This window comes from Pristiophorus japonicus, chromosome 2 (genome assembly GCF_044704955.1).
Source record: "Pristiophorus japonicus isolate sPriJap1 chromosome 2, sPriJap1.hap1, whole genome shotgun sequence".
NCBI lineage: Eukaryota > Metazoa > Chordata > Chondrichthyes > Pristiophoridae > Pristiophorus > Pristiophorus japonicus.
The window spans coordinates 148,831,795-148,855,122 of NC_091978.1; the positions used below are offsets into that span (position 1 = coordinate 148,831,795).

The 23,328-nt window shown below is 43.0% G+C and overlaps 1 protein-coding gene across 3 annotated transcripts in view; it reads left to right on the plus strand.

The window, feature by feature from the left end:
• Positions 1-23,328, plus strand: part of dlc1 (DLC1 Rho GTPase activating protein) — a 696,855-nt gene that overhangs the window by 619,563 nt on the left and 53,964 nt on the right. Inside the window, exon 1 of one of the 3 annotated variants that reach the window (XM_070869824.1) lies at positions 17,199-17,536. The exons of the other annotated variants lie outside the window; for them this stretch is intronic. Coding sequence (XP_070725925.1) covers positions 17,524-17,536 — 13 coding nt within the window. The 5' untranslated portion in view covers positions 17,199-17,523. Of the gene's footprint in view, positions 1-17,198; positions 17,537-23,328 lie in introns of those variants that run through there. 3 annotated transcript variants of the gene reach the window in all.

A 23,328-nucleotide genomic window follows, 5' to 3' on the forward strand; every position in this document is an offset into this window, starting at 1 on the left:
TTTTTTCGAATGTACAAAAATCTTCACTTATTCCATTCTAAGTTAGTTTGGAGTAAGTTTTCACTGCCTAAACTTTGAAAACAGGCGTAAGTGGACGGACATGCCCCCTTTTGAAAAAAAATTCTGTTCCAAAGTGAAACTGTTCTAACTGACTAGGACTGGAGCAAACTAAATGCCGAGAATTCAAATTTCTAAGATATTCCATTCTAAACCAGTTGCTCCAAAAAAACAGGAGCAATTCAGGCCGAAACTTGGCCCCAATGTTTGCAGATGCATTTGGCAGGCCATGTGATTTCAGTGCAAACCTCCACAATGTCTGATATAAACCTTGTATAAACTTTGAAGTCCACTGACTTCAAACTCAACTGCATATATACTTATTTGTTCCTTCAAGCCAAGATCCTGCTGAATAATATAACATAGTTCCTGGACTGCTGTGAACAAGCAAATTTCATCTGTGAAACTAGCTGGGGTGAGTGGTGCAATTGTGGGAATAGGTCAATAGTTTGAAATGTTGCTGCATTGGGAGTTATGAGGGGCATTTTGCAGTACTGTCCCTCAGCAGATTAAATAGGTGAGGTATAATCCATGAAAGGATAGATTGTACATAGTCTATGAAAGGAGTCAGTTTGAAATATTGAATAACTTTTTCTCATTCCATGCTTCCTTATGTGCTTACATGCCAGGATCCATTGGTGTGTATTCAAACCAGAGCAATTCCTGAGATGGGTTTTCTCCACAGCAGCACTGATTCAGAATATACAACTCAATGGGCATAATTTTGAATTTAATTTTTTGTCTTATAATACTCCTGTGAAGTGCCTTGGGATGTTTTACTATGTTAAAGGCGCTATATAAATACAAGTTGTTGTTGTGTGAAAAAACTGGGGATGACAGACCAGTCGCCCATTATACATCCCTTGCACTGACTGTGGAAATTGCCTGTTTTACACTATTACCAAATTCAAAATTACCCCCATCCCCCCATGAGTTAAATTTTCAACTTCAGTACTCCTGGCACAGAGCTTCACGATTTCCCACACCTTCCGACTGCACTGTCCAGTTAGAAGATTTGCCACATAGAAATGCACTGAAGTTACAACACAGAAACAGGCCATTTGGCCCAACCAGTCTGTGTCGGCATTTCCCCTCCACACAAGCAAATAGTTCTAATCACATTTACCTATATCGCTTTTTCTTCATCCACCTATCCAATTTAATCTTGAATATTAACACAGTTTCAGCCTCAACCAGTAACAGGCTCCCAACTCTCTGTATAAAGAAATTTATCTTGCTCGCTGTTTTAAATTTCTTATATTTAACCTTATATCTGTGGCCCCTCATTCTAGACCCCTCAACTGCTGGGAACAGTCTGCTTCTATCTACCCTGAGCCTTTCATCATTTTCAAAAAGTCTTCAATATCAGCCCAAAATCAGCATTGTTCTTGTTGCGAGTCAGCAGTAAGTACCCCGCGAGTAATTCCCAATCCTCCTGGATAATTTGTTAAAGTATACTGGAGATCATTTTTCGGAGAACGTTAAGAGTCCAGGAGAACACGCAGTGTAACCAGGAGATTACATTGCAATAGAGTATTTGCTCCACACTGGCACAGAATGAGCTATGTACAGTGTTCGAGTGATTCGGTCAGTATTTGGTCAGCAGTAAGTTTATATTTGAGAGAGTTTGAAGTTCAAAGAGTTTGAAGCGCTTGCAACTTCCCAAGGCCATATACAGAAAGGTTCTTCCTAACTTTTTTTTAACATTTTTAGTGGTTGTGAGATATTTCAAATATAAGGACTGCAAGCTGTAATTGGTAATCGAGACAGCAGATGTGGAGAAAACAAGTGATTTTCGAAACATTTACTGGAGTGGTAAATACCATAAGCCTTTGTTTTTTACATATTTTATCCCAAACAGTATAACTTTATTTTTTACACTAGAATCATTCTTGTTGGGGTCAAATTGTAAATTCTGCAGCTTCCTGGAACATTCCAAAAGATCAGTGTGAACAATGCACACCTTCAGGGTCTGCTTTATTTTGGATTCAGTTTAAGACAATTTTACAGGGAACTAGAGAAAATAAATATCTACATGTACTTTAACAATAAACAAGTTTTCAATTTCTTTAACTTCTTTAAATTAACATCTCTTTTAAGTTGAGATCAACCGAGGAGATCTCTCACTGATCTCCAGTCAAATTAATTTATTTTTAATGTGTATTGAAGGCACTGCTGTAAATGGGTCTAAAACCTCAGTCAGGAAAACAAAGATAAAAAGAAATGGTCATCATGTCTGGAGACAGTTATTTTCATCGTGGAACAGAAAACAAGAGGCACTGTGTCCTGTCTTTTCCCTTGAGCTTCAGCTGTTTGCTCTCTCCCCTCCCCTCCCCTTCCTCACATTCTTACAATGGTATCATGATTTTACTGTTTGTAAGTGCGGTATCTCCAGACCCTTTCATTTGAAATGGAATTTATTCCAGAAAGTTTTGTGCTTCTATCTCGATGACAGTAATATTTTCCTTATTTCTGATTGCTTTAAAAAAAAGTGTTGCTGAGCTGGTTTCTGTGCACACCATGTTAGAAACTCTTTTTGGTACACACACCATGTTAGAAGGGTCAGGTACCAGTGAAGCAGCTGCCCCACTGATTGCCTTTCTGTTTGATGTGAAGTGGCCTAACTTGCTGCTTGTGATCACTCTTACTGCTATTATAATACCGACTTTTGCTCCTTTGATGGCTCAGTGAGTTTGTGCAACATGTGGTGTGATGTTGAGCTCTACAGTTCAGTAAGATCCCAGCTTCAGTCTCTAATCTGTGTTGAGTTAGCTGTTCGCTGCCAGGATGGCAATAGGGAATGAAATAATTGGTCCCCCTCCATGTACCTGGGCTGTGGAAGGGAAAAAAATTCTCAGCAAGTGCATTTGATCACTATTCTTGAGAAAGTGTATGCGTGTGGATATTTGATAGGGAAAGAATTGGGTTCAGCAATCGAATAGCAACCTAATACTCACTGTCGATATTCACACAAGTACAATGATCATTTGGGTGAGTTACCAGTGGACAGCCATTGCCTGTACCCCAACATTAATCAGTGCCTTCAGGAGAGACAGAGTTGAGTATGAAAAACACATACCTCAGGAACCAAACATTTTGCACAGATTAGCGTGAAGTTTGTATTATATAAACTGTAGCAAAATAATGTTGTGTAAAATGTAACTTAAAAAAACTAAGCGCCAAATTCAGTAGTTTTATAGCAGAAACACTGTTGAAACAGAGAGCTAGAAATTCGTCTCGAGCGGTGGCGTAAAACGTGCGGTATCGGATTGGCTGCCCGTTATATGCAGCGCCTGATATTCAGATCCACTGCAGTCAACAGAACTGAATATCAGGCGCAGCGTATAATGGGCAGCAGATCGGATACCGCCCGTCTTACGCGACCGCCCGAGACGAATTTCTAGTCCACCCAATCTTCTAATACATGCAGTGTGTGTTCTATCGGTACTGTAGCTCCAGCAGTATTTTGCACTCGGAGGCCATGAGCTCAAAACTCAGCCTTTAAGGGTATTCAAATGTTCAGTTACCTTCATGGGGCAAGTTTGACAACGTCTTGGCCTGATCATGAACAGAACAATTTATCTATGGGGGAGGTGAGAATGGGATAGGGCTGATCCTGCTTTAACTCACTTTCTGCCACATTAGCAGCTTCTTCTCTGAGGCAATCTCTCATATCGAGGATGACTTGCTTCCACGCCGAAAAGGGATGAGTTCACAGTTGTTTCAATGAAGGACCTAATATTCCAGGTCCCGAACTACATCTTGAAGGGTGGAAGATGCCTGTGCGAGGATTTTTTTAACATGTGGTGGCTGTTGCACACCAGCCACCACATGGGCTTGACAGAGCTAGGTCTTGGTCCAGTGGCACGGATAACCAAGACGACTGGAGACCAGCTCTGCTGCACAGACCTAGTGCGCACACATCTATTGCAGTGTGGGCTGGCCCGTGCTGCCCCTGGGCCCTCGCCTCATCTGGGCCCCGAACTCACGCCTCTCCTAGGCCCCGATCACACTGCTCTACAATTTCTCGCTGCTTCTTCGCCCCGACCCCGATGCTCCTCCGCATCATAATCCGACCTGGATTATGATGATGTCCGATCTAGTTGCCCTATTCACTGCTGTCGCCCTCCTGCACCAGCTCGCGCTGCTCCCTGGAGTGGTATGCTCCTTTTAAGACCCCGACGTGCCGCAGATGTTCTTCGTAGTTCGGGGCCACCTGGGTGGTGGGCCGCCTCCACACCACTCCTTGTTGGTGGTATACTTGGAGAAGCCTATGGCCCAAACCATTAGGCTGGACAGCTCTTTGTCGACCGGCATGGACATGATGGGCCGAATGGCCTCCTTCTGTGTTGTAAATTTCTATGATTCTATGAGGATCTGTTTCAGGGTTAACGAGACTGAAAGCTAAAAATGTGAAGGGAAGAATTTTAATAGGCAGCCACGGGGCACGTAAACGTCTAAGCTAACTTATAGCAAATGTGTTACGTTTTAGGGCAACTCCACTCGGGACTGACATACTGGGCAGCATGAATATCTCAATAGAATTATTAAAATGGATAGTTAGAATCATAGCCTGTGAAATTTGGCCCTTTAGCGCCGGCTGATAAGGCCGACTTGGATGAAAAAATGGCAGCTGCCTCACTTGCACCCACTTCCAGCATAGAACACGGTGGCCGCTATTTTGGACAGGTCAACAGCGCTGCCATTGTAGCGCTCACTACCGATATGGAAATTAGTCAGGTCGTGATGTCAATCAGCGTGTAACACAGAATTGATGCACGACCTGCTGTTTTGGACATCGCCAATCCTTTTAAAGCTCTCTTCATAGCACGCACAGCAGAACGTGCATGCAGCTGTACGACCAGCGCATCTTAAAGGGACACACACAACTTTCAGGTCAGTTTGGATTTTTGCTTTGTACTGATTTCTTTACATTTTATTTGAGTCGTGGCTTGGTGAAAGACATTTAAAACATTGTTGAAGTGTGAAGGGATGCTGCTGGACATTTGCAAGACTTTGGCTCTTAAAGGAAGGCCTTAGTCCTGGGGTCTCTAGTTGCAGACCCCTTGAGCTGCAGCATGATATGGAGATGGAGTAGAGGCAGCAAATGGGCCAAGCTGCTCACAGATGAGGAGGAAGCAGGAGAGGAGGAAACGGAAGGAAGGAGGCAACCCAGAAAGCACCTTTCTGGCCGGGATATCCAGGATTGAATCATCTGCCTGTGGTACCAATGACGACAATCCCAATTCCCTTTAATATTTGTCCCACACCTTACCTTCTCTCTGTTACTGGCCATCACAGCGTCCTCTTGGCCACAATGCTGAAATAAAAACCACCACAAAACAAACTTTCCAATCCAACTTTACACATCTATCCATCTAATATTACATCAGAAAATCAACTAATCACCCTTGTGCATTCTCTGTAGTGCGTCAGCCTTTGCCGATCTCCAGTGGCTGCAGCATGGCTGGTGGAAGGCTACTGACTTTCAGTGGGGTAGAGACTGCAGATGACCTTGCAGGATGACCTCGAGGAGCTGGTGGCTGGGAGTGTGAATTCGAGTGACGGTGTTTCTTCTTCTTCTTCATAGAAACATAGAAAATAGGTGCAGGAGTAGGCCATTTGGCCCTTCTAGCCTGCACCACCATTCAATGAGTTCATGGCTGAACATGCAACTTCAGTACCCCATTCCTGCTTTCTCACCATACCCCTTGATCCCCCTAGTAGTAAGGACTACATCTAACACCTTTTTGAATATATTTAGTGAATTGGCCTCAACAACTTTCTGTGGCAGAGAATTCCACAGGTTCACCACTCTCTGGGTGAACAAGTTTCTCCTCATCTCGGTCTTAAATGGCTTACCCCTTATCCTTAGACTGTAACCCCTGGTTCTGGACTTCCCCAACATTGGGAACATTCTTCCTGCATCTAACCTGTCTAAACCCGTCAGGATTTTAAACGTTTCTATGAGATCCCCTCTCATTCTTCTGAACTCCAGTGAATACAAGCCCAGTTGATCCAGTCTTTCTTGATATGTCAGTCCCGCTATCCCGGGAATCAGTCTGGTGAACCTTCGTTGCACTCCCTCAATAGCAAGAATGTCCTTCCTCACGTTAGGAGACCAAAACTGTACACAATACTCCAGGTGTGGCCTCACCAAGGCCCTGTACAACTGTAGCAACAGATCCCTGCCCCTGTACTCAAATCCCCTCGCTATGAAGGCCAACATGCCATTTGCTTCCTTAACTGCCTGCTGTACCTGCATGCCAACCTTCAATCACTGATGTACCATGACACCCAGGTCTCGTTGCACCTCCCCTTTTCCTAATCTGTCACCATTCAGATAATAGTCTGTCTCTCTGTTTTTACCACCAAAGTGGATAACCTCACATTTATCCACATTATACTTCATCTGCCATGCATTTGCCCATTCACCTAACCTATCCAAGTCACTCTGCAGCCTCATAGCATCCTGCTCGCAGCTCACACTGTCACCCAACTTAGTGTCATCCGCAAATTTGGAGATACTACATTTAATCCCCTCGTCTAAATCATTAATGTACAATGTAAACAGCTGGGGCCTCAGCACAGAACCTTGCGGTACCCCACTAGTCACTGCCTGCCATTCTGAAAAGTACCCATTTACTCTTACTCTTTGCTTCCTGTCTGCCAACCAGTTCTCAATCCACGTCAGCACACTACCCCCAATCCATGTGCTTTAACTTTGCACATTAATCTCTTGTGTGGGACCTTGTTGAAAGCCTTCTGAAAGTCCAAATACACCACATCAACTGGTTCTCCCTCATCCACTCCACTGGAAACATCCTCAAAAAATTCCAGAAGATTTGTCAAGCATGATTTCCCTTTCACAAATCCATGCTGACTTGGACCTATCATGTCACCTCTTTCCAAATGCGCTGTTATGACATCCTTAATAATTGATTCCATCATTTTACTCACTACTGATGTCAGGCTGACCGGTCTATAATTCCCTGTTTTCTCTCTCCCTTCTTTTTTAAAAAGTGGGGTTACATTGGCTACCCTCCGCGGCATAGGAACTGATCCAGAGCTATGGAATGTTGGAAAATGACTGTCAATGCATCCGCTATTTCCAAGGCCACCTCCTTAAGTACTCTGGGATGCAGTCCATCAGGCCCTGGGGATTTATCGGCCTTCAATCCCATCAATTTCCCCAACACAATTTCCCAACTAATAAGGATTTCCCTCAGTTCCTCCTTCTTACTAGACCCTCTGACCCCTTTTATATCCGGGAGGTTGTTTGTGTCCTCCTTAGTGAATACCGAACCAAAGTACTTGTTCAATTGGTCTGCCATTTCTTTGTTCCCCGTTATGACTTCCCCTGATTCTGACCGCAGGGGACCTACGTTTGTCTTTACTAACCTTTTTTTCTTTACATATCTATAGAAGCTTTTGCAGTCCGTCTTAATGTTCCCTGCAAGCTTCCTCTCGTACTCTATTTTCCCTGCCCTAATCAAACCCTTAGTCCTCCTCTGCTGAATTCTAAATTTCTCCCAGTCCCCAGGTTCGCTGCTATTTCTGGCCAATTTGTATGCCACTTCACTCTCCTTTCCCTCTTCTTTGTTAACTACAGGCTGGGCAGGCTGGATTTCTTGTGTGTGAAATGAGGAAGGCCCAAGGATGGAGTTGTTGGGAGGGGAAGGCGAAAAAGCAAGAGGTGCATGCTTACCTCTTAAAGGTGAGCTGCCTTCTGTTGATCAAAAATGTTAAAAGTGCTTCAGCACTAACCCAAATGACTCAACAGGTCATGAAAAGGGTACCCAGGGTCTCGGAAGCAGCACTTGAGCTTTGTGCAGGGGTGAACCCTGGAAGAGAGGTCCTCTACCCACAGGGGCCAGGAGGCCTTCCAGATTAGAAGGATATGAGACCCGATCGCAGAGGCAGTCATTTAAGGCCAGCTTACACCTTTACAAGATGTAGGCTCGCCTTAAATGAAGCTAACCTCACTCGAACATCGAGAAATTGGGACCCCTGCTAAGTGCACAGCCTGTCAGCAGCATGTTCAGTGTTGGGCAGTGTGTTACAATCATTAGAATTAGCAGGCAGTACGAACTTGACATGCTGCCTGCACTCCTTGAACCGGTATATTGCAACTCGCGGTGCTCGCCTATGCTTTTACAGCACAAAAAGAGGTCATTCGTGGCTGGAAAGCAGAAGAACTGTGTATGATTTTTCACCCTGATGATAGTTGTGCAAATACTAAGTTTTGTTCAAAGCTCTTAAATACTGGAGATCAATCCATGCTCAATTAGCTCTCAAATTGACAGGAAGCATTCCAAAATGCATTTCAAGTCCAAACAAGCTTATGCGATAAACCAAACATGATGCAATTCTCCTAATTTATGTGTGTGTTGAAAGAGTTATACAGCAAAAAACCATTGCCAGTAGATTATGTACAGAACAGTGATATGGGATGGTGTTAAAGGAATTAAGTACCATCGATAACCCAAGAATTTACGAACTTAGTAGCAAATAATTTCTCAGCACTTTAATCAACATACCGCAATAGTTAACAGTGGAAAAAAATTACACTGAATTTCAACCCTTTTACACATACTTCTTAAAACAACTGGTGAGCAATTCTTATATCCAAATATCATAATATATTTTGTACTGAAATGATTTCCATCTAATGAGATCATGGGGTAAGGACGCGATTTTCAACTGCCGGTTACCAGTTACTGGCTTGACTGATCGGCTGAGGAACATCTGGCAGGAACCCTGTGCACCCATTCCCTACCTGATTCAATAGGTGCCCAGCGCTCACAGCCAAAACAGCTGAGAGGTTGATGCAAATCGGGGTTATATGTCAGCTGTAAGGCCCCAAGTGCAACTTTCATAGAGAAATGTGTAGCATATTCAGAGGCCACCCAATGGTACTTAAAGTAAGTTTTTCTATTTTGAGTGTGAGGCCAGACATTCATGCTCCTCCGACCTGCTGCGGGCCTGTTTCTGCACCACCCACCCCCCCCCACCAAGCCCTGTAAACCACAAGCCGCTCTCCCGGTCACCCCCCCCCCCCCCTCCCCCTCCCCCACTCCCCGCACCACCACCACCGCCACACCAGGCCCTACCTGTTGGTCGGCTCCGGGCCAAAACCCATGGTTTTTACACAGAACTAAATTTAAATGAAGCCTGAACCTGAAAATGGTTCGGACCTTCTGACTGTGGCGCTTGCGCACACCACCGATATCAGGCCCATCTCGGGCTCACTGCCGATATCAGGCCCATCTCGGGCTCACTGCCGATATCACGCCCGCCTTGGGCTCACCACCAATATCAAGCCTGTTTAGGGCCTAAACTCTTTTAAACATGAGAATTTTGCTTTTACGTGAGGAGTAAATTGTTGTTGACTCAATACTGTGAAGTGATACAGTACTAAAGGGCAAAAAGCTTTGTGGAAAAAAGCTATTGCCAATTTTGTTGTTGGAAAACTGAAGAACCATGCATGATTTTGCATCCTGATGATATTCACTTGCAAGTAATGCAGTGATATGTTTAACATGATCTATGTCAGTAAGTTGCATGGGTTTGTCGAACACTTTTTCACGGAGTTGGTGCAGATGCGCCTCTAAAGGTCAGGTTCTGCTGTAAATTGAGATGAATACTTGTTCTTTATTGTTGAAAACAAATGTTGGCTTGTTTGCTGAGAACAAATTCCCCCTCCCCCACCCATCCTTCTTGAACCAAACAAATTGCCTCCAAGTCACAAGTTTTATTGTGCTGACGTGATATAATCCACTGAGAGCCGTACTGCAGCTTACATTATTTGCATGCTTTCTCAACTCACTACTGCAAGATGATTTCCTGTCATCACTGGTGTCCCCTGAGGTATAATAACAGGAGTAGCCTGATGGCTTTTGGTTAGTTAGCTCAGGTGGCTGGAGCTGTCCAGTCTAGCCACAGGAAGTAGCCTTTAATGAATGTGAAAAAGTCATCCTTCATGGAACTAATTTTGCTAAGTGATTCTGGAGCTAAATTAAAGGTTGCGTTTCATTTCTTCACACAGAGGCAAGAACAAAAGAAAAGAAAATGATTAAGCTTAGTTTGTTCTGTTTTTTAACTGGCACTGCTCCTGTACCAAACCCCTGTGTTCAATTTCTTTTAACAGGAATTAACCTGTTAGCGAGCACATTAAGTGTTTGTACAGGAGCAGCGTTGGTTGGGATATATACCCCAGAAATTGATGCTTAGAATGTCACTTAGTTTCAGGTCTGAAAATGTTCATTATTTTTCATTCGAGACCATTGCTCAACACTTCATACGTTCTAAAATGGCACAGTTGCGATAATGAACACATGTTTATCACTATGAAGGTCACAGCCTTAGGCTATAGTTCCTTCTTCATTGAGAACGAGGACGGCTTCTGCATGCCTGTTATCTGATTTTTCACAGTGATAGAGGGAGCTCAGAGACGCACAGTCCCTGATGCTCTTTCATTAACTTTTCATCTATTGAGATTAGGTACAGGGTGACTCCCCAGAAGTAGCATGCCATTCTTCAGGTAGCACAGACCTTTTAAAAACAATTTCTCCACATTTGCATATATGAACAGTAGAGACCATTCATACTCACTCTGTGACTAATTTCACAAATACCCATGTACAAAAGCAGTAAGTTTGATTTTTTTTTAATTTGCACAGTCTTTTATGGAACAACTTTTTGAAAGATGACAATCATTTTAGTTTTTTTTGTTCGGTAGAATCCAGTTAGCCATGAACTCAGAATAGATAAAGATTGCTTTTAAATCAGACTTGCTTACAGTGCTAATGGTACCCCAGACCATGAGACTCCTATTTATAAAGCTAGTATGAATCTGGAAATGTTTCCCACCAGTATATTTTTGGAGAAAATTTACTGATTTTTTTGATAAATTGAAGCAAACCCATTTTTTAAAGCTTTACAAATAAAGTGAACGTCCAGCAAAAGTCTGCCAGTGTCAGATTATTTTATACAGCAATCAAATTTGATGTCACAAAGTTTTCTTTAAAAAAAACAGTGAAAATATCTCTAACAAAATTGTAATGGAAATAATGCCCTCATGAAGCCAAACATTTAGGAACTGCTATACATATTAATTAAAATGCCATGATATCCTAATGCTTCTTGAGCTTGGTGAGTGTTTATTTTTCGTGGAACAAAGTTGAAGGCAGCAGATTTGAATGGCTGATTAAAGCAGGCCCTTGCTGTGACCCCTGCAGGCCAGAGCAACCGTAAACCAGCTGTGACCACTGCTGTGTGCAGCTGACAAGTTGGGCTTTCTTTATCAGTCTTTAGATGGATCTCAAACACAGAGTTCCTGAAGGGATCTGTCCCACAGAAGCCTCTTTAAACTAAGCCTGTTGTGAATCCCATGTCATCCTGCTGCTGCTTTGGAAACATTAACCCAGTGCCTAGGGAGGCCAGCCGTGGCATCTGTGTAATGTCGTCTGTACCGCTGATGTGCCATGTATGAGATCTCTACTTAGGGCAGATCCAAACGTAAATCTGGGTTCAAATGAAAATATGATGACATAATTGACTCCACTGCTATTTTGGAGTAAAAGTTCTCAGCTTGTCGTGCTGCTTTCAAAGCAGGAAATGCATTTGAATCAGGACAGAACAGTCGAATCAACCACCATCCCTGAAATGCAACAGTCACATGTGTCTGGCATTTTATTTTAAAGATTTGTTTCTCCTGAAGGAACGCAAAACCTCTTCTATCCCACCCAACTGGTCAATCATCATGCATCAACCTAGTTAGTGAGGCTATTTAACAGTGAGGGGCATCACTATTAAGGCTGATCCAATCCTCACCCAGTAAAGATAATTTTCCGACTTTGCGCTCCCAGCGAGCCGCAAAGCTATCCCTCCCTAAGAACACGTGTCTTAAATTCCAGCACCCGCTGCACATGATTTTACAACTATTACTTTAAATGATTGGAAAATCACATGAAGCGCAATTTTGTATATTTGCTCGCCGCAGGTGAGGCTCCCCACTGAGAATGCAAAGTTGCAGAATTATGTCTAATGGCTACACATGCAAACTTTCAAGGAGTGGCCACTAAAATAGGAATCCTGGCCGATTGTTGTCCTCTCCCTAGACCAAACATGCTGAGCCCTACTGTAGGAATCCTACCACTGCCCTAGATAAGATCAGAACAGACCAGGATCTGGCCTGAGACCCTAGATGGTAATTTAAAGCAATTTAATAGCTGAACTGAAGTATAAGGCACTTATTTAGTTTGGATCAGAAGGAAGCAGTGTCTATGCCATGAATCCCCACATTTACACTGTTAAAGCCAGCTGCCTTATTCCAACCGCAAAATCTTAGGCCATAAAAATCTGGATCCAGAATTCAACCATCAGGATAAGGGAGATGAATTTAGCAGCTGTAACGTAGAGAGCCAACGTAAAACGCTGCTCTCCCATGATGCACATGGAAAAAACATCAATGTAAAAGCATTTGTAGAGGAGTTACTATGTAAATACTCAAGAGATCCAGTACAATTTGGATGAGAGTCATCTAGACTGTATCTAATTAGCAGTATGAAGAGAGCTGACAATCTGTGGGAATTGATTGTCCAGCCTTTGGCAGTCACTTTTCTTTCAGGTGAGATTAGCTGCCCCAGGACAATGCCACTTCATTTTAAATATTGAAACCTACTATTATCAAACTGTATCATGGCCGGCATGAGCTGAAGTTTTTGGGATCATGTATCTGGATCAAGTGCATATCATGTATGCACTTGACAGCAAAGATTGGTCTTACATGATAAATAACAAAGCACTTATTTGTGGGAAGGAAAATAAAGTTGAAACAAGTTTTCATTCCAGAAGCTTTAAAATAGTTCTGCATTTGTTCAGAGATTTGACTATGAGAATAAAGGTTCAATTTTCCATATTTCATTAGAACATGTTAACTCAGATTGTGGCACGGGTATGAGAGTATGGCCTGTACTTATTCCTGGTAATTTGCTTTTCCATCCCTATAATTTTATCGGCTTGTTATCCATTTGTCAATCCTACTAGAAGTATTTATTTCTCAATCAGTTAACTGTAAAATAAAAGTCTATCTACTCAGTATTATATACACCTAACTCCAGCGCCAGACACTCAGTGGCTGATCAGCGAATTGGATCCTTTTCATTAATAATGTATCCTTGTGTACAAAACTGATCATCAATCAGCAGTAAAATGGAAAATAAATCCACTATCTGAAATATATTTCATGCCACTAGCCTTATTCCAGAATTATCTGGGATTCACATCTATCCAGTACAGAACCCTGAAGGTAGCAGGCCAGGTAGATAAGGTGGTTAAGAAGGCATACGGAATATTTGCCCTTATTAGCCGAGGCATAGAATACAAGAGCAGGGAGGTTATGCTTGAACTGTATAAAACACTAGTTAGGTCATAGCTACAGTACTGCATGCAGTTCTGATCACCACATTACAGGAAAGATGTGCTTACACTAGTGATGGTACAAAGGAGATTTACGAGGATGTTGCCTGGACTAGAGAATTTTAGCTATGAGGAAAGATTGGATAGGTTGGGGTTGTTTTCTTTGGAACAGAGCAGGCTGAGGGGAGACCTTATTGAGGTGTATAAAATTATGAGTGGATAGGAAGGACATGGTCAACAACCATAGATTTAAAGTAACTGATAGGAGGTTTAGAGTGGAATTGAGGGGAAATTTTTTCACCCAGAGTGTGGTGGGGGTCTGGAACTCACTGCCTGAAAATATGGTAGTTGCAGAAACCCTCACCACATTTAAAAAGTCCTTGGATATGCACTTGACGTGACGTAATCTACAGGGCTACGGACCAAGAGCTATAAAGTGGGATTAGGCTGGATAGCTCTTTATTGGCCAGCAAGGACACAATGGGCCGAATGGCCTTCTTCTGTGATGCAAATTTCTATGATTCTATAATTCAATGAGAGCTTGCTTGATCATGGGATGGATTACACACAGCTGAGCCAAATCTTGTTTTCACATGATGACCATGCACAGGGATTTTCAACGGAGGGCCACTGGATACTGATGAGGGTCAGTACTATGACAGACCTGAGGATAGCTCCTGTTGCAGGTTATAATAGAACTGTGTAGCTATGGCTCGTATTGTAATATTTTAAAATGGCTACTGTGATTATGGAGGAGGTGCAGTCTATCAATTATTTACATGTTTGTCTATAAACAATCCCTCATCAGATCCAGATTTGTTAGCTGGACCTCAGGTTTGAGATATTTTTATGTGTGTGAAATTGACACTGCATTATTGGCCTCTAGGAACATTGCTAATGGCAAAAAATATAGAAGACTATATACGGTGTAATCATTTTAGGCAAGAGAAGTGGAAACAGAGTGTTAATGTCTCATACCCACTAATACTTCTGTGCTGTGCCAGCGTGTGGCAGCCCGGCCCGTAAATTGGCATGGTCTCAGCCTACAAGACCATCAGCAGGCCAGGGCCATTAGAGAGAGCAGCATGCGGTGGCATGCCACTTTAGGGAGCAGCGCGTACTGCTGCAGGAAGGTGATGGCTGATTGCAGTGCGGGCAGGTACAGCAGGAGTGGCAAGGTAGGGGCGAAGGAGTGGCAAGAGTTCGTAGAGCGATGTGATCAGGGCCCAGGAGAGGCGAGAGTTCGGAGCCCAGAAGAGGTGAGGGCCAAAGGGCAGCACGGGCCAGCCCACACTGCGATATGTGTGCGCACTAGGTCCGCGCAGCAGAGCTGGTCTCCAGTCGTCTTGGTTAATCCTTGCCACTGGACCAAGACCTAGCTCTGTCAGGCCCATGTGGTGGCTGGTGTGCAACAGGCACCATACGCTAAAAAAATCCACGCACCGGCATCTTCCACCCTTCAAGATGTAGCTCAGGATCTGGAGTATTATGCCCTTCTTTGAAACACTTGTGAACTCATCCCTTTTTGGCGAGGAAGCAAGTCATCCTTGCTTCGAGGGACTGCCTATGATGATGGCTGTAATTAAGGTTTTCACCCAAAATATGATCCCATCTTTTCTTTTTTCAGAGGCTGATGGTCTAAAATTTCCATCCATACCCAATGTGTTTTACCCCTCTCCTGTATAAAAGACATATATAGCACAAGTAGATCTCCTGTGGTGTTGCATATGCATACTGGGATCTTGAGTGCAGCATCTGGTGTTTACCATTATGCAACCGCAGCCTAAATGCAGCATCAGTTCACCATTACAGTGGTATAACAAATGTACTGAAATTTGCAGTGCACAAATTGGCTGCTGGGTTTGGCCATATAACAGGAACTGGGCTTTAAAAAAAAGTAATGAATTGGTTGTGAAGTATTTTGGGACATTATGGATAGTGCTCATGGTGCCCACAAAAGAAAAGGGACAGTGACCGTCATGTTATTTTGCCCTCATTCGGCCATTGAACTTTCTCTGCCATTCTCCTGCAGTTCTGAGGTGAGAGCAGTCGTCCTCAGTGTTATCTGGAGACCTTTTTCAGGTATCCTCCCATGGGCACCCAGCAATCTCCCTCTCATTTACTATATTTCATCCAGCAGTGTCTGTCGGTCAACTTTATTAAAATTTGGGCTCCTCTTCTCTGCCTGCTTCCAATGTATTGCTCCCCTCTTTTAGTGTCTCTGACACCTTTTCATCATCATAGGCAGTCCCTTGGGGGTCGAGGATGACTTGCTTCCATACTAAAAATGAGTACTCAGGTGACTGATGAACTCATTTTAAACAGTGGAAGAAGCCTGTGTGTGGATTTTTTTAACATGGGGTGGCCGTTGCACACCAGCCACCACACGGGCTTGACGGAGCGCGGTCTTGGTCCAGTGGCAAGGGGATCCAAGACAACTGGAGACCAGGCTCTGCCGCATGCGCCAATACTTACACACAAACTCAAACATACTCCTACTGCCCTCCTTCCTTCCTCCTTCCCACAGGATCTCTCTCTATGTGGAATTCATAGTTCGCAATGTGAGCCTCACGACCTCACAGCCACGCTATTGGCCCGTGTTGTGCCTTCCCTTGGTCTTGTTCACGCTGCTCCACTCTGGGCTCTGACCTCTCGAGTCCTCTGTGCCTCATCCGTCCTCTCCTCTCCGCTTCCGATCTCCGAACCTTGCCGGTCCCGACCACCAGACCTCGCCGGTCCCGATCTCTGCTCCTCATCAGTCCCTCCCTCCACTCCTCCCCCATTCCTACCTCCCCTCCACGTCGCTTCTGACCTCTGCTCCTCGCTGCTTCCGTCCTCTGCTTATCCCGCTCCTGCTCTTGGGTCCCGACCCCTCCACTAGGCTCCACCACGCTCCAAGATATGCCACCAATCATCTACCTGCATTCTGGTGACGTCTAATTCTGTTGCCCACTTTGGTTTTGCCGCCCTCTCGAGACCATTGTTGATTCTGCTATGGTGGCTAGCTTTTTTTGATTTGCCCACAGCTCCAGCCTCTGCTCTTTTACAGCCAATTAAATACTTTGGAAGTGTGGTCACTATTGGAATATAGGAAACGCGGCAGCCAATTTCCGTACAGCAAGGTCCCACAAACAATAATAAAATAAATAACCAGATAATCTGTTTTCAGGATGTTGATTGAGGGATAAATATTGGCCAGGAGACGGGGATAATGCCCCTGCTCTTTGAATAGTGCCAAGGGATCTTTTTCGTCCACCTGAGAGGATGGACGGGGCCTCGGTTTAATATTTCATCTGAAAGACGGCATCTCCGACAGTGCAGCACTCCCTCAGTACATTAGCAAACCGTAATAATGGAAGCAATCATCAAGTAAAGCACACGTGACAATGTTGTGCTCTTACCTTGTATAAAGCCACTTTACTGAACTCGGAATGAAAGAACTACAGTTCTCAGAGCCTTGAGAGAGCAGATGACTTGTGGTAAACTATGTGGAATGTGGGCATTTAATGTAGAGGATTATAATATTTGCCGTTGTTTGTGCCATAACGTTAATACAGCACAGTGGCTAAAGTGAGCGGTGCTCCTTGTGGGTTGGAAGGCCGTCCAGTGGCTGGATCGGATCCCCCTGTGTGTGTGGGAGGTGGTTGCAGAACAGGGAAGGAGTGGCTACTTGGGATCCAGCACTGCGCTGAGTGCAGACCAGATGCGATCAGAGGCGATGTGAGCGGTTCGGAGGCTCTGAGCAAAAGCGAGATTTACACGGAGCTTTATTTAACCAGTGCGGGTCCAACCATTCCTCGGTACAGACAGTAGCGAATACTAGGACTGAGAATATGGATTTATATCATTTCGTGATAACTGGGGATGTTTAACCAACTCTGAAAAATCAAAAACATTGACAGTTTCAAGTTTTCAAGGACTCCCCGCTCTGGGCTCCCAGTTTTTGTTGCTCGGTTATTGAAGGAAGACAAAAAGCCAGTGAGCTGGTCCTTGTCCAGAGCTGGATACCGTTCTAACTGTACATTGATGTGAACGCTGGAAACGATGATTTTAACACGTAAGCATGCAATGATTTCCTGGGGTTTCCCCCCTGCAACTGTTTAATGAACTGTAGATGGTGAAATGAAGTGAATTGACAAACAGAGATTGTGCAGTGAGCTAAATCTTAATCATTTGACACATTTGATTCGGTTGTGCGACAGATGAGGGCTTGATGCGTGCTGTAAACGCGAACTGTTTGGAAAGTGCGGCTTGGGTCATTGCGAAGGGGAATTATAATCCAAAACAGGCGTCTTAATCTCAATTTTCTGTAGATTTCTTTAAAGCTCCGAGCTCCAGCATTACATTTTTACCAAGTTATCACTTCAAACGCATTCCTCCTCACAGTATTCCGTCCCAGTTACGATGAACTGGATAAAGCAGGCAGACAAGATTTAGTGTTTCCTATTTGATACATTGTTTGGAAGTTTATTTTTTCTTCTTGCTTGGTTTGGTCTGGGGGTGGGTGGGGTGAGTGTCAGCAGATCCTGATGTGTCGCTGTCTCCACTTCAGAGCCACACTCTCCCATGGAAGCTGTCAGATAAGCAGGACCCGGGCTGCACGTAAGCCTCGTCCCAGCGACCCCCCTCCCCGCAGGTCTGCCGTCAAATACCCTGGGCCCGGGGGCAACCCGCCTTCTCCTGCTGCTCCCGTGTCTGCCTTGGCATTCACTCTGATAAAACATATCGTTGTAATGTTCAGTTTCAGGTTTTATTGAAACAGAGAAGGTGCGAAAGAGGCTGTTGTAGCTTTAACGTGCCGGGGAATCCAGACCTTCTGTACTTGGAAATACTGCAGTAGGTTTTTTGCATTTTTATAAATTTAAGAGCTTGGATTCTCTATTGATCGATCTGGTTATATTTGGATGGTGGCATGGTTTCGGTGCCTACAAATGATCGCTTTGAAGCGGCACGGTAAGGCCTGAGCTGTATGTCGGTGCAGTTCCGGGGAGACTGTGAGCAGGATCCTGCACAGGGCTGCTGCATCGGGCGGGACTAGGACCGCGCGGAATCCTCTTGTTGGACAGTAGGCGTTGGCTCAGTGGCGGCCCCTTTGATCCACGGGCGTATGGCCCCCGTCACTGCCCCGCCCGCCCGCCTCCTGCAGGCAGCTGCGGCATCACTGGACAGGGAGCAAGAAAGGCAAAACAGACATTGTCCCGCAGGCTCCTGCCTTCCTGCCTCCAGCACCAGTCCCATTCACACTGCTACCGATCGCTGCTCAACACAACTGGGGGGCATTCAGTCTTTCAGCTTGTGCGTTTTCATCAAAATCTGATACAAACTCGTGGCCTTTTTTCATCTTTCCAAACAATATATGTCTCCATTAAAAGTGCAAATTTGACAGTTCTCGACATTTATCCCTGTGACCAATTTTTTTAAGCTTAAATGCTCCATTCACACTGCACCTTTGGGATTGACTGAAGAACCTTCTGTACCACACTGTTGTTGATTTTATAGAAATTGCAGCTCTCCACTCCCCCAATGGCCAGATGGTTAGGATAGACTAGGAAAGCCCCAGGCTCGATTCCACAATCCCTGCTAAAGTAGCCAATCTCAGCTGGAATGATGATAGAACCACAAAAATTAGACTTTGCGACCTGATTTCGGGAAACTTACCTGCTGGAAAGTGCAGATGGGCCCAATTTGTGTTTGGACAGGATGGAGTTTGCTTCTCTTCCCTTTGGTTGAATCAGCCAATCAGATCACTCTGTTCCCTTATCCGAATCACCTATCAAACAGTACTTGTACATGGATGCTTTGATATTGAACAGCATGTGGTCTCCGAATAAATATTTACTAATAAAACTATTAACAAGTTGTAATAAACCTATAGGTGGAGAAAAGTGAGTTGCTCGACAAGTATGTGTATAAAACATTTTCACAGCTCACTAATCACTAGTCTTTTTGCATATTTAGAGGAACCTTTGGGAACCTTGACACTAATATGTGGATATTCTAGCAAAAGAAATGACGATATACTCTACCAGTTATCTTCAGTACTAAATAGCATTTCTTAATTCATAATATAAGAAACAAAAAAGTTGTATTTTTGGTGTTAAAAATCACTGCAATTCTCTAGGTTAAGAACTTAATGTGCTTGTACATCGCTGCTAGAGAATCTGCATGACATATTTATTCCAATGTAATTGTACCTTTTGTGTTGGGAAGTGTAACTATATCCAGGAGAAAGGGAAACATACACAATCGAGCATGTCCCGATACTTCTGCCATGGAATGTTCATCAATTTCAGGCTGTGGCGATTGATAATCGGCCCCATGTGCCAATTGTATACACCACAAAGGGAGCCAACAGGCATTCATATTTGATTTTGTCAGATCTTAATAATGAATTTGTTGAAATTACCTATTGTGAATTGGTTCATGACCAATATTAATAGATTAGTTGAAAATATCACCTTACAGTAGGACCTGCATTACTATTAGAGGCAATACTGCTGGACTTTGCACAGGGCAAAGCCTTATGCGAGACTTCACCTCATCGCATAGCTTCTTTGGTTATTTGTATTTAATTTTTTGGGCAAAACATATCTACAGTGTTTATTTTGTATTTATAAGTCTTAATTCCTGTGCCTAAAGTTATTGTATCATATGTGTAAGACCAAAATTTGGGGACTTTAGATTATCTGCCAATTTCCATCATCTGCTGATGGTCCTCATCCTCGCTATTATGACAGATAATGGGGATTCCACTATATTGGCTAAGTCTATACAATAGCAGGGGTTTTAAAAATACATAATTATGCTTTTACAATTTATAGACGGTTTGACATTCTGAGTATAAATGCACAGTACAGGATTGCATTACAGAATAGTAGTGACATTGTTTATCTGCTGATGAGATTGTCCTAAAATAATCTGTGGCTATGCCTTCAGTCAGAGTGGAGGGACACATTGGCTTTTTAATTTAGTGGCTGTACAGTATCTTCAAGTAAAAATTAGAGTAAAGATAACAGACAAGCAGATTGGTCAGAAGCTGGTGTGTATAAATCTGTCACGAGCACAGAAAAGCTCCACTGGCCTGTATGTATTCAGTGAGTCCATCTGGCCTGCAGCTATTGGTACTTCATAGTGCAGCTAATTGGTAATAGCTATCTCCATTATTTCTCTTAAGTTTGTGTTTCCAGTGTCTTCTTTCAGGATATAGCAGATGGCTGTGGCCTCCTGTAGTCTCCTGACCTGCCTTCATGATAAAAAGAATTTTGTGGCAGATTAAAGTCCTGCACACAGGCAAGATAGCTCAGCAGATGTGGTTCGATGTCAGTGCCTGATCACTTTTGTTTGTTCAGGATGCATCTGTTGGATTCTGCTTGCAATTGAGGGCTTGTTCTCTACAGGATGGTCCAGCATTGTAAACAGGAGTCTCATGCTTTACTGTTCCTCTTAGCAACAGGAAGAGAGCACAGGAAAGGAGGTAGAGCAAAGATCCTGAATGGCTCCAGACAATATTAAACTCGCCATACAGCGTGCCAGACTCATCATGTCTATAAATAACATGGAACAAAATAAATCGAGTCCCTCATTGTTTTTCTCTTGTGTAAATACATGTAATGTGTGTTTATGGTGAAGCTTTCATTCGACTCCTATGGTTTACTGCACAGTAGCAGGGACCCACTTTGTATTGTATTAAGTAGAATGCACCACACCTAAATATAACAGGAGCACACACACCAGCTCATCAAACCGTGTTGTGGTGCAGATGACTTGTCACATTTTGGGGCTACCATTATCCTGAATGCAGTGTTTGTTATATTGCTACACTGTCGGGAGCTGCTAGTCATCGCTAATTATAAAATTATTCTTTTAGACTGTAGTAAGCAATGACATTGAAGAATGTTTTTCAAATCTTCTGCACATGGACAAAAATATAAAGCATAATAGTTCTAAAGTATTAAGCAAATTTTTTAAACTCTTTTGTTCCTAATTTCTATTTTATTTGCTTCTCATCAAATTACTTAAAACCATTTTTATTTTGATATTTGGATTGCGAATCTCAGTTTACTTTGTACTCAATTTAATTTTCTACCTTCCTTGACTTTTTCTATTGCTTTAAAATATGTTTAGTTATTCAAAATCACATTTTATAAGTGTCAGCTGTGGCTCAGTGGATAGCACTCTTGCCTGTGAGTCAGAAGGTTGGGTTCAAATGTTTGAGCTGGCACTCCAGTGCAGTGCTGAGGGAGTGCTGCACTGTCGGAGGTGCTGTCTTTTGGATGAGACGTTAAAACAAGGCCCCATCTGCTCTCTCAGGTGGACTTAAAAGATCCTATGGCACTATTTTGAAGAAGAGCGGGGAAGTTATCCTCTGTGTCCTGGCCAATATTTATCCCTCAATCAACATAATCAAAACAGATTATCTGGTCATTATCACATTATCACATTATCTGTTTGTGGGAGCTTGCTGTGCCACATTACAACAGCGTCTGTCTTTAAAAAAAATCAGTAATTGAAAGAGGAAATTGTAGTGAATGACAATTTTCAGTCATAGTTAATGGATGCCTCACTTGTGTTTTTATACCTCAAACCAGTTCTATGTCCTAAATCAGTTCTGTATGAGTGGAAGAACAAGGCCTTTGTAGTGTTAAACATCAAAATTGGCATGTATTTATTATGTTTGCCTACAAGTTAATCTTTTCACATGTAGGAGTGTAAAGGCTGCAGTTTTTTTAGAGATTCATTAAATTGCATTAGCACTGTTTTTCCAAATGCCTGATATTCTGTTATTGCAGAGCTGACAGGATAGTGCTAAATCTCGGAAATGTTACTCTTTTCCCATAGACACACAGCAGTTCAACTTGAGGATGTTGTGGTTTAAACAATAGCAGACATTCTTGGCAAACCACATTTTAGCCTAAAACGTCTGTTAATTTGGACTGACCTGATGTCCTTTGTCTGGCACTGTACAAGGACACAATTGGAACTGCCTATTGTTAAGTCCAGTATTTATGGCTAGATAACTATTATATGAATTAAGGTCAGCTTTACACATTGTGTTATTCTCTGCCAGTATCTATATAGTCATCGTATGCACTGTGAAAACTTGTATTAAATATCTATTTGGGAAAAGGCAAATATTTACTTGAAATATAATGAGAAAATCGCACATCAGTGAATTGTATAATTTGACAAACGACGAACAATGAATCTGTCAAAAGGACAGCCTCATGTACTCCACATCTTAAAACTTAAGTTCTTCATTGTGCAAAGTACTGCACTCAGGTTAAAGGTGTCCAAAACAATCAATGTTTCCAGTGTGCTTTCTGGTTTCAGGAATTAAAATAGAACAGCAGTAGACAAGGTCAGACAGAATTTAACTTGGGCTGGTACAGGGTTTGAGTCACATAACTCATGCATGTCTGCTCAAACTGAATGCAGCCCCTGGATTCACCTGTTTGTGTCAACCCCAAAGTGTTCCAGAAGCTCTGGTCTTTAAAGAATAGTTGATTCCAAACAAAATCATCCACAATATTCAAACACAGCGAAAATTAAAATAATGCAATCAAGCTGTCTTTCAACTGCTAACAATTTATGGAAACAAAATAGTGGGTTCGCTTTTAGGAATGTTTCCACTGCCCATTATAATGATCTTCGACACAAGATGTGCCTGTACTTACTTAACACATGGGTTAATGACACAAACTGAATGGCTTTAAAATATATAAATATATCTATTTGTGTACAAATGGGGTTTTCTTTATAACACATTTTGTCTCTCCTGGACCTATGTAAAGGTGCGGGGGGTGGGGTGGAGGGGCAGGCTATATCCTTATGATTAAGTCCATTAAAAGT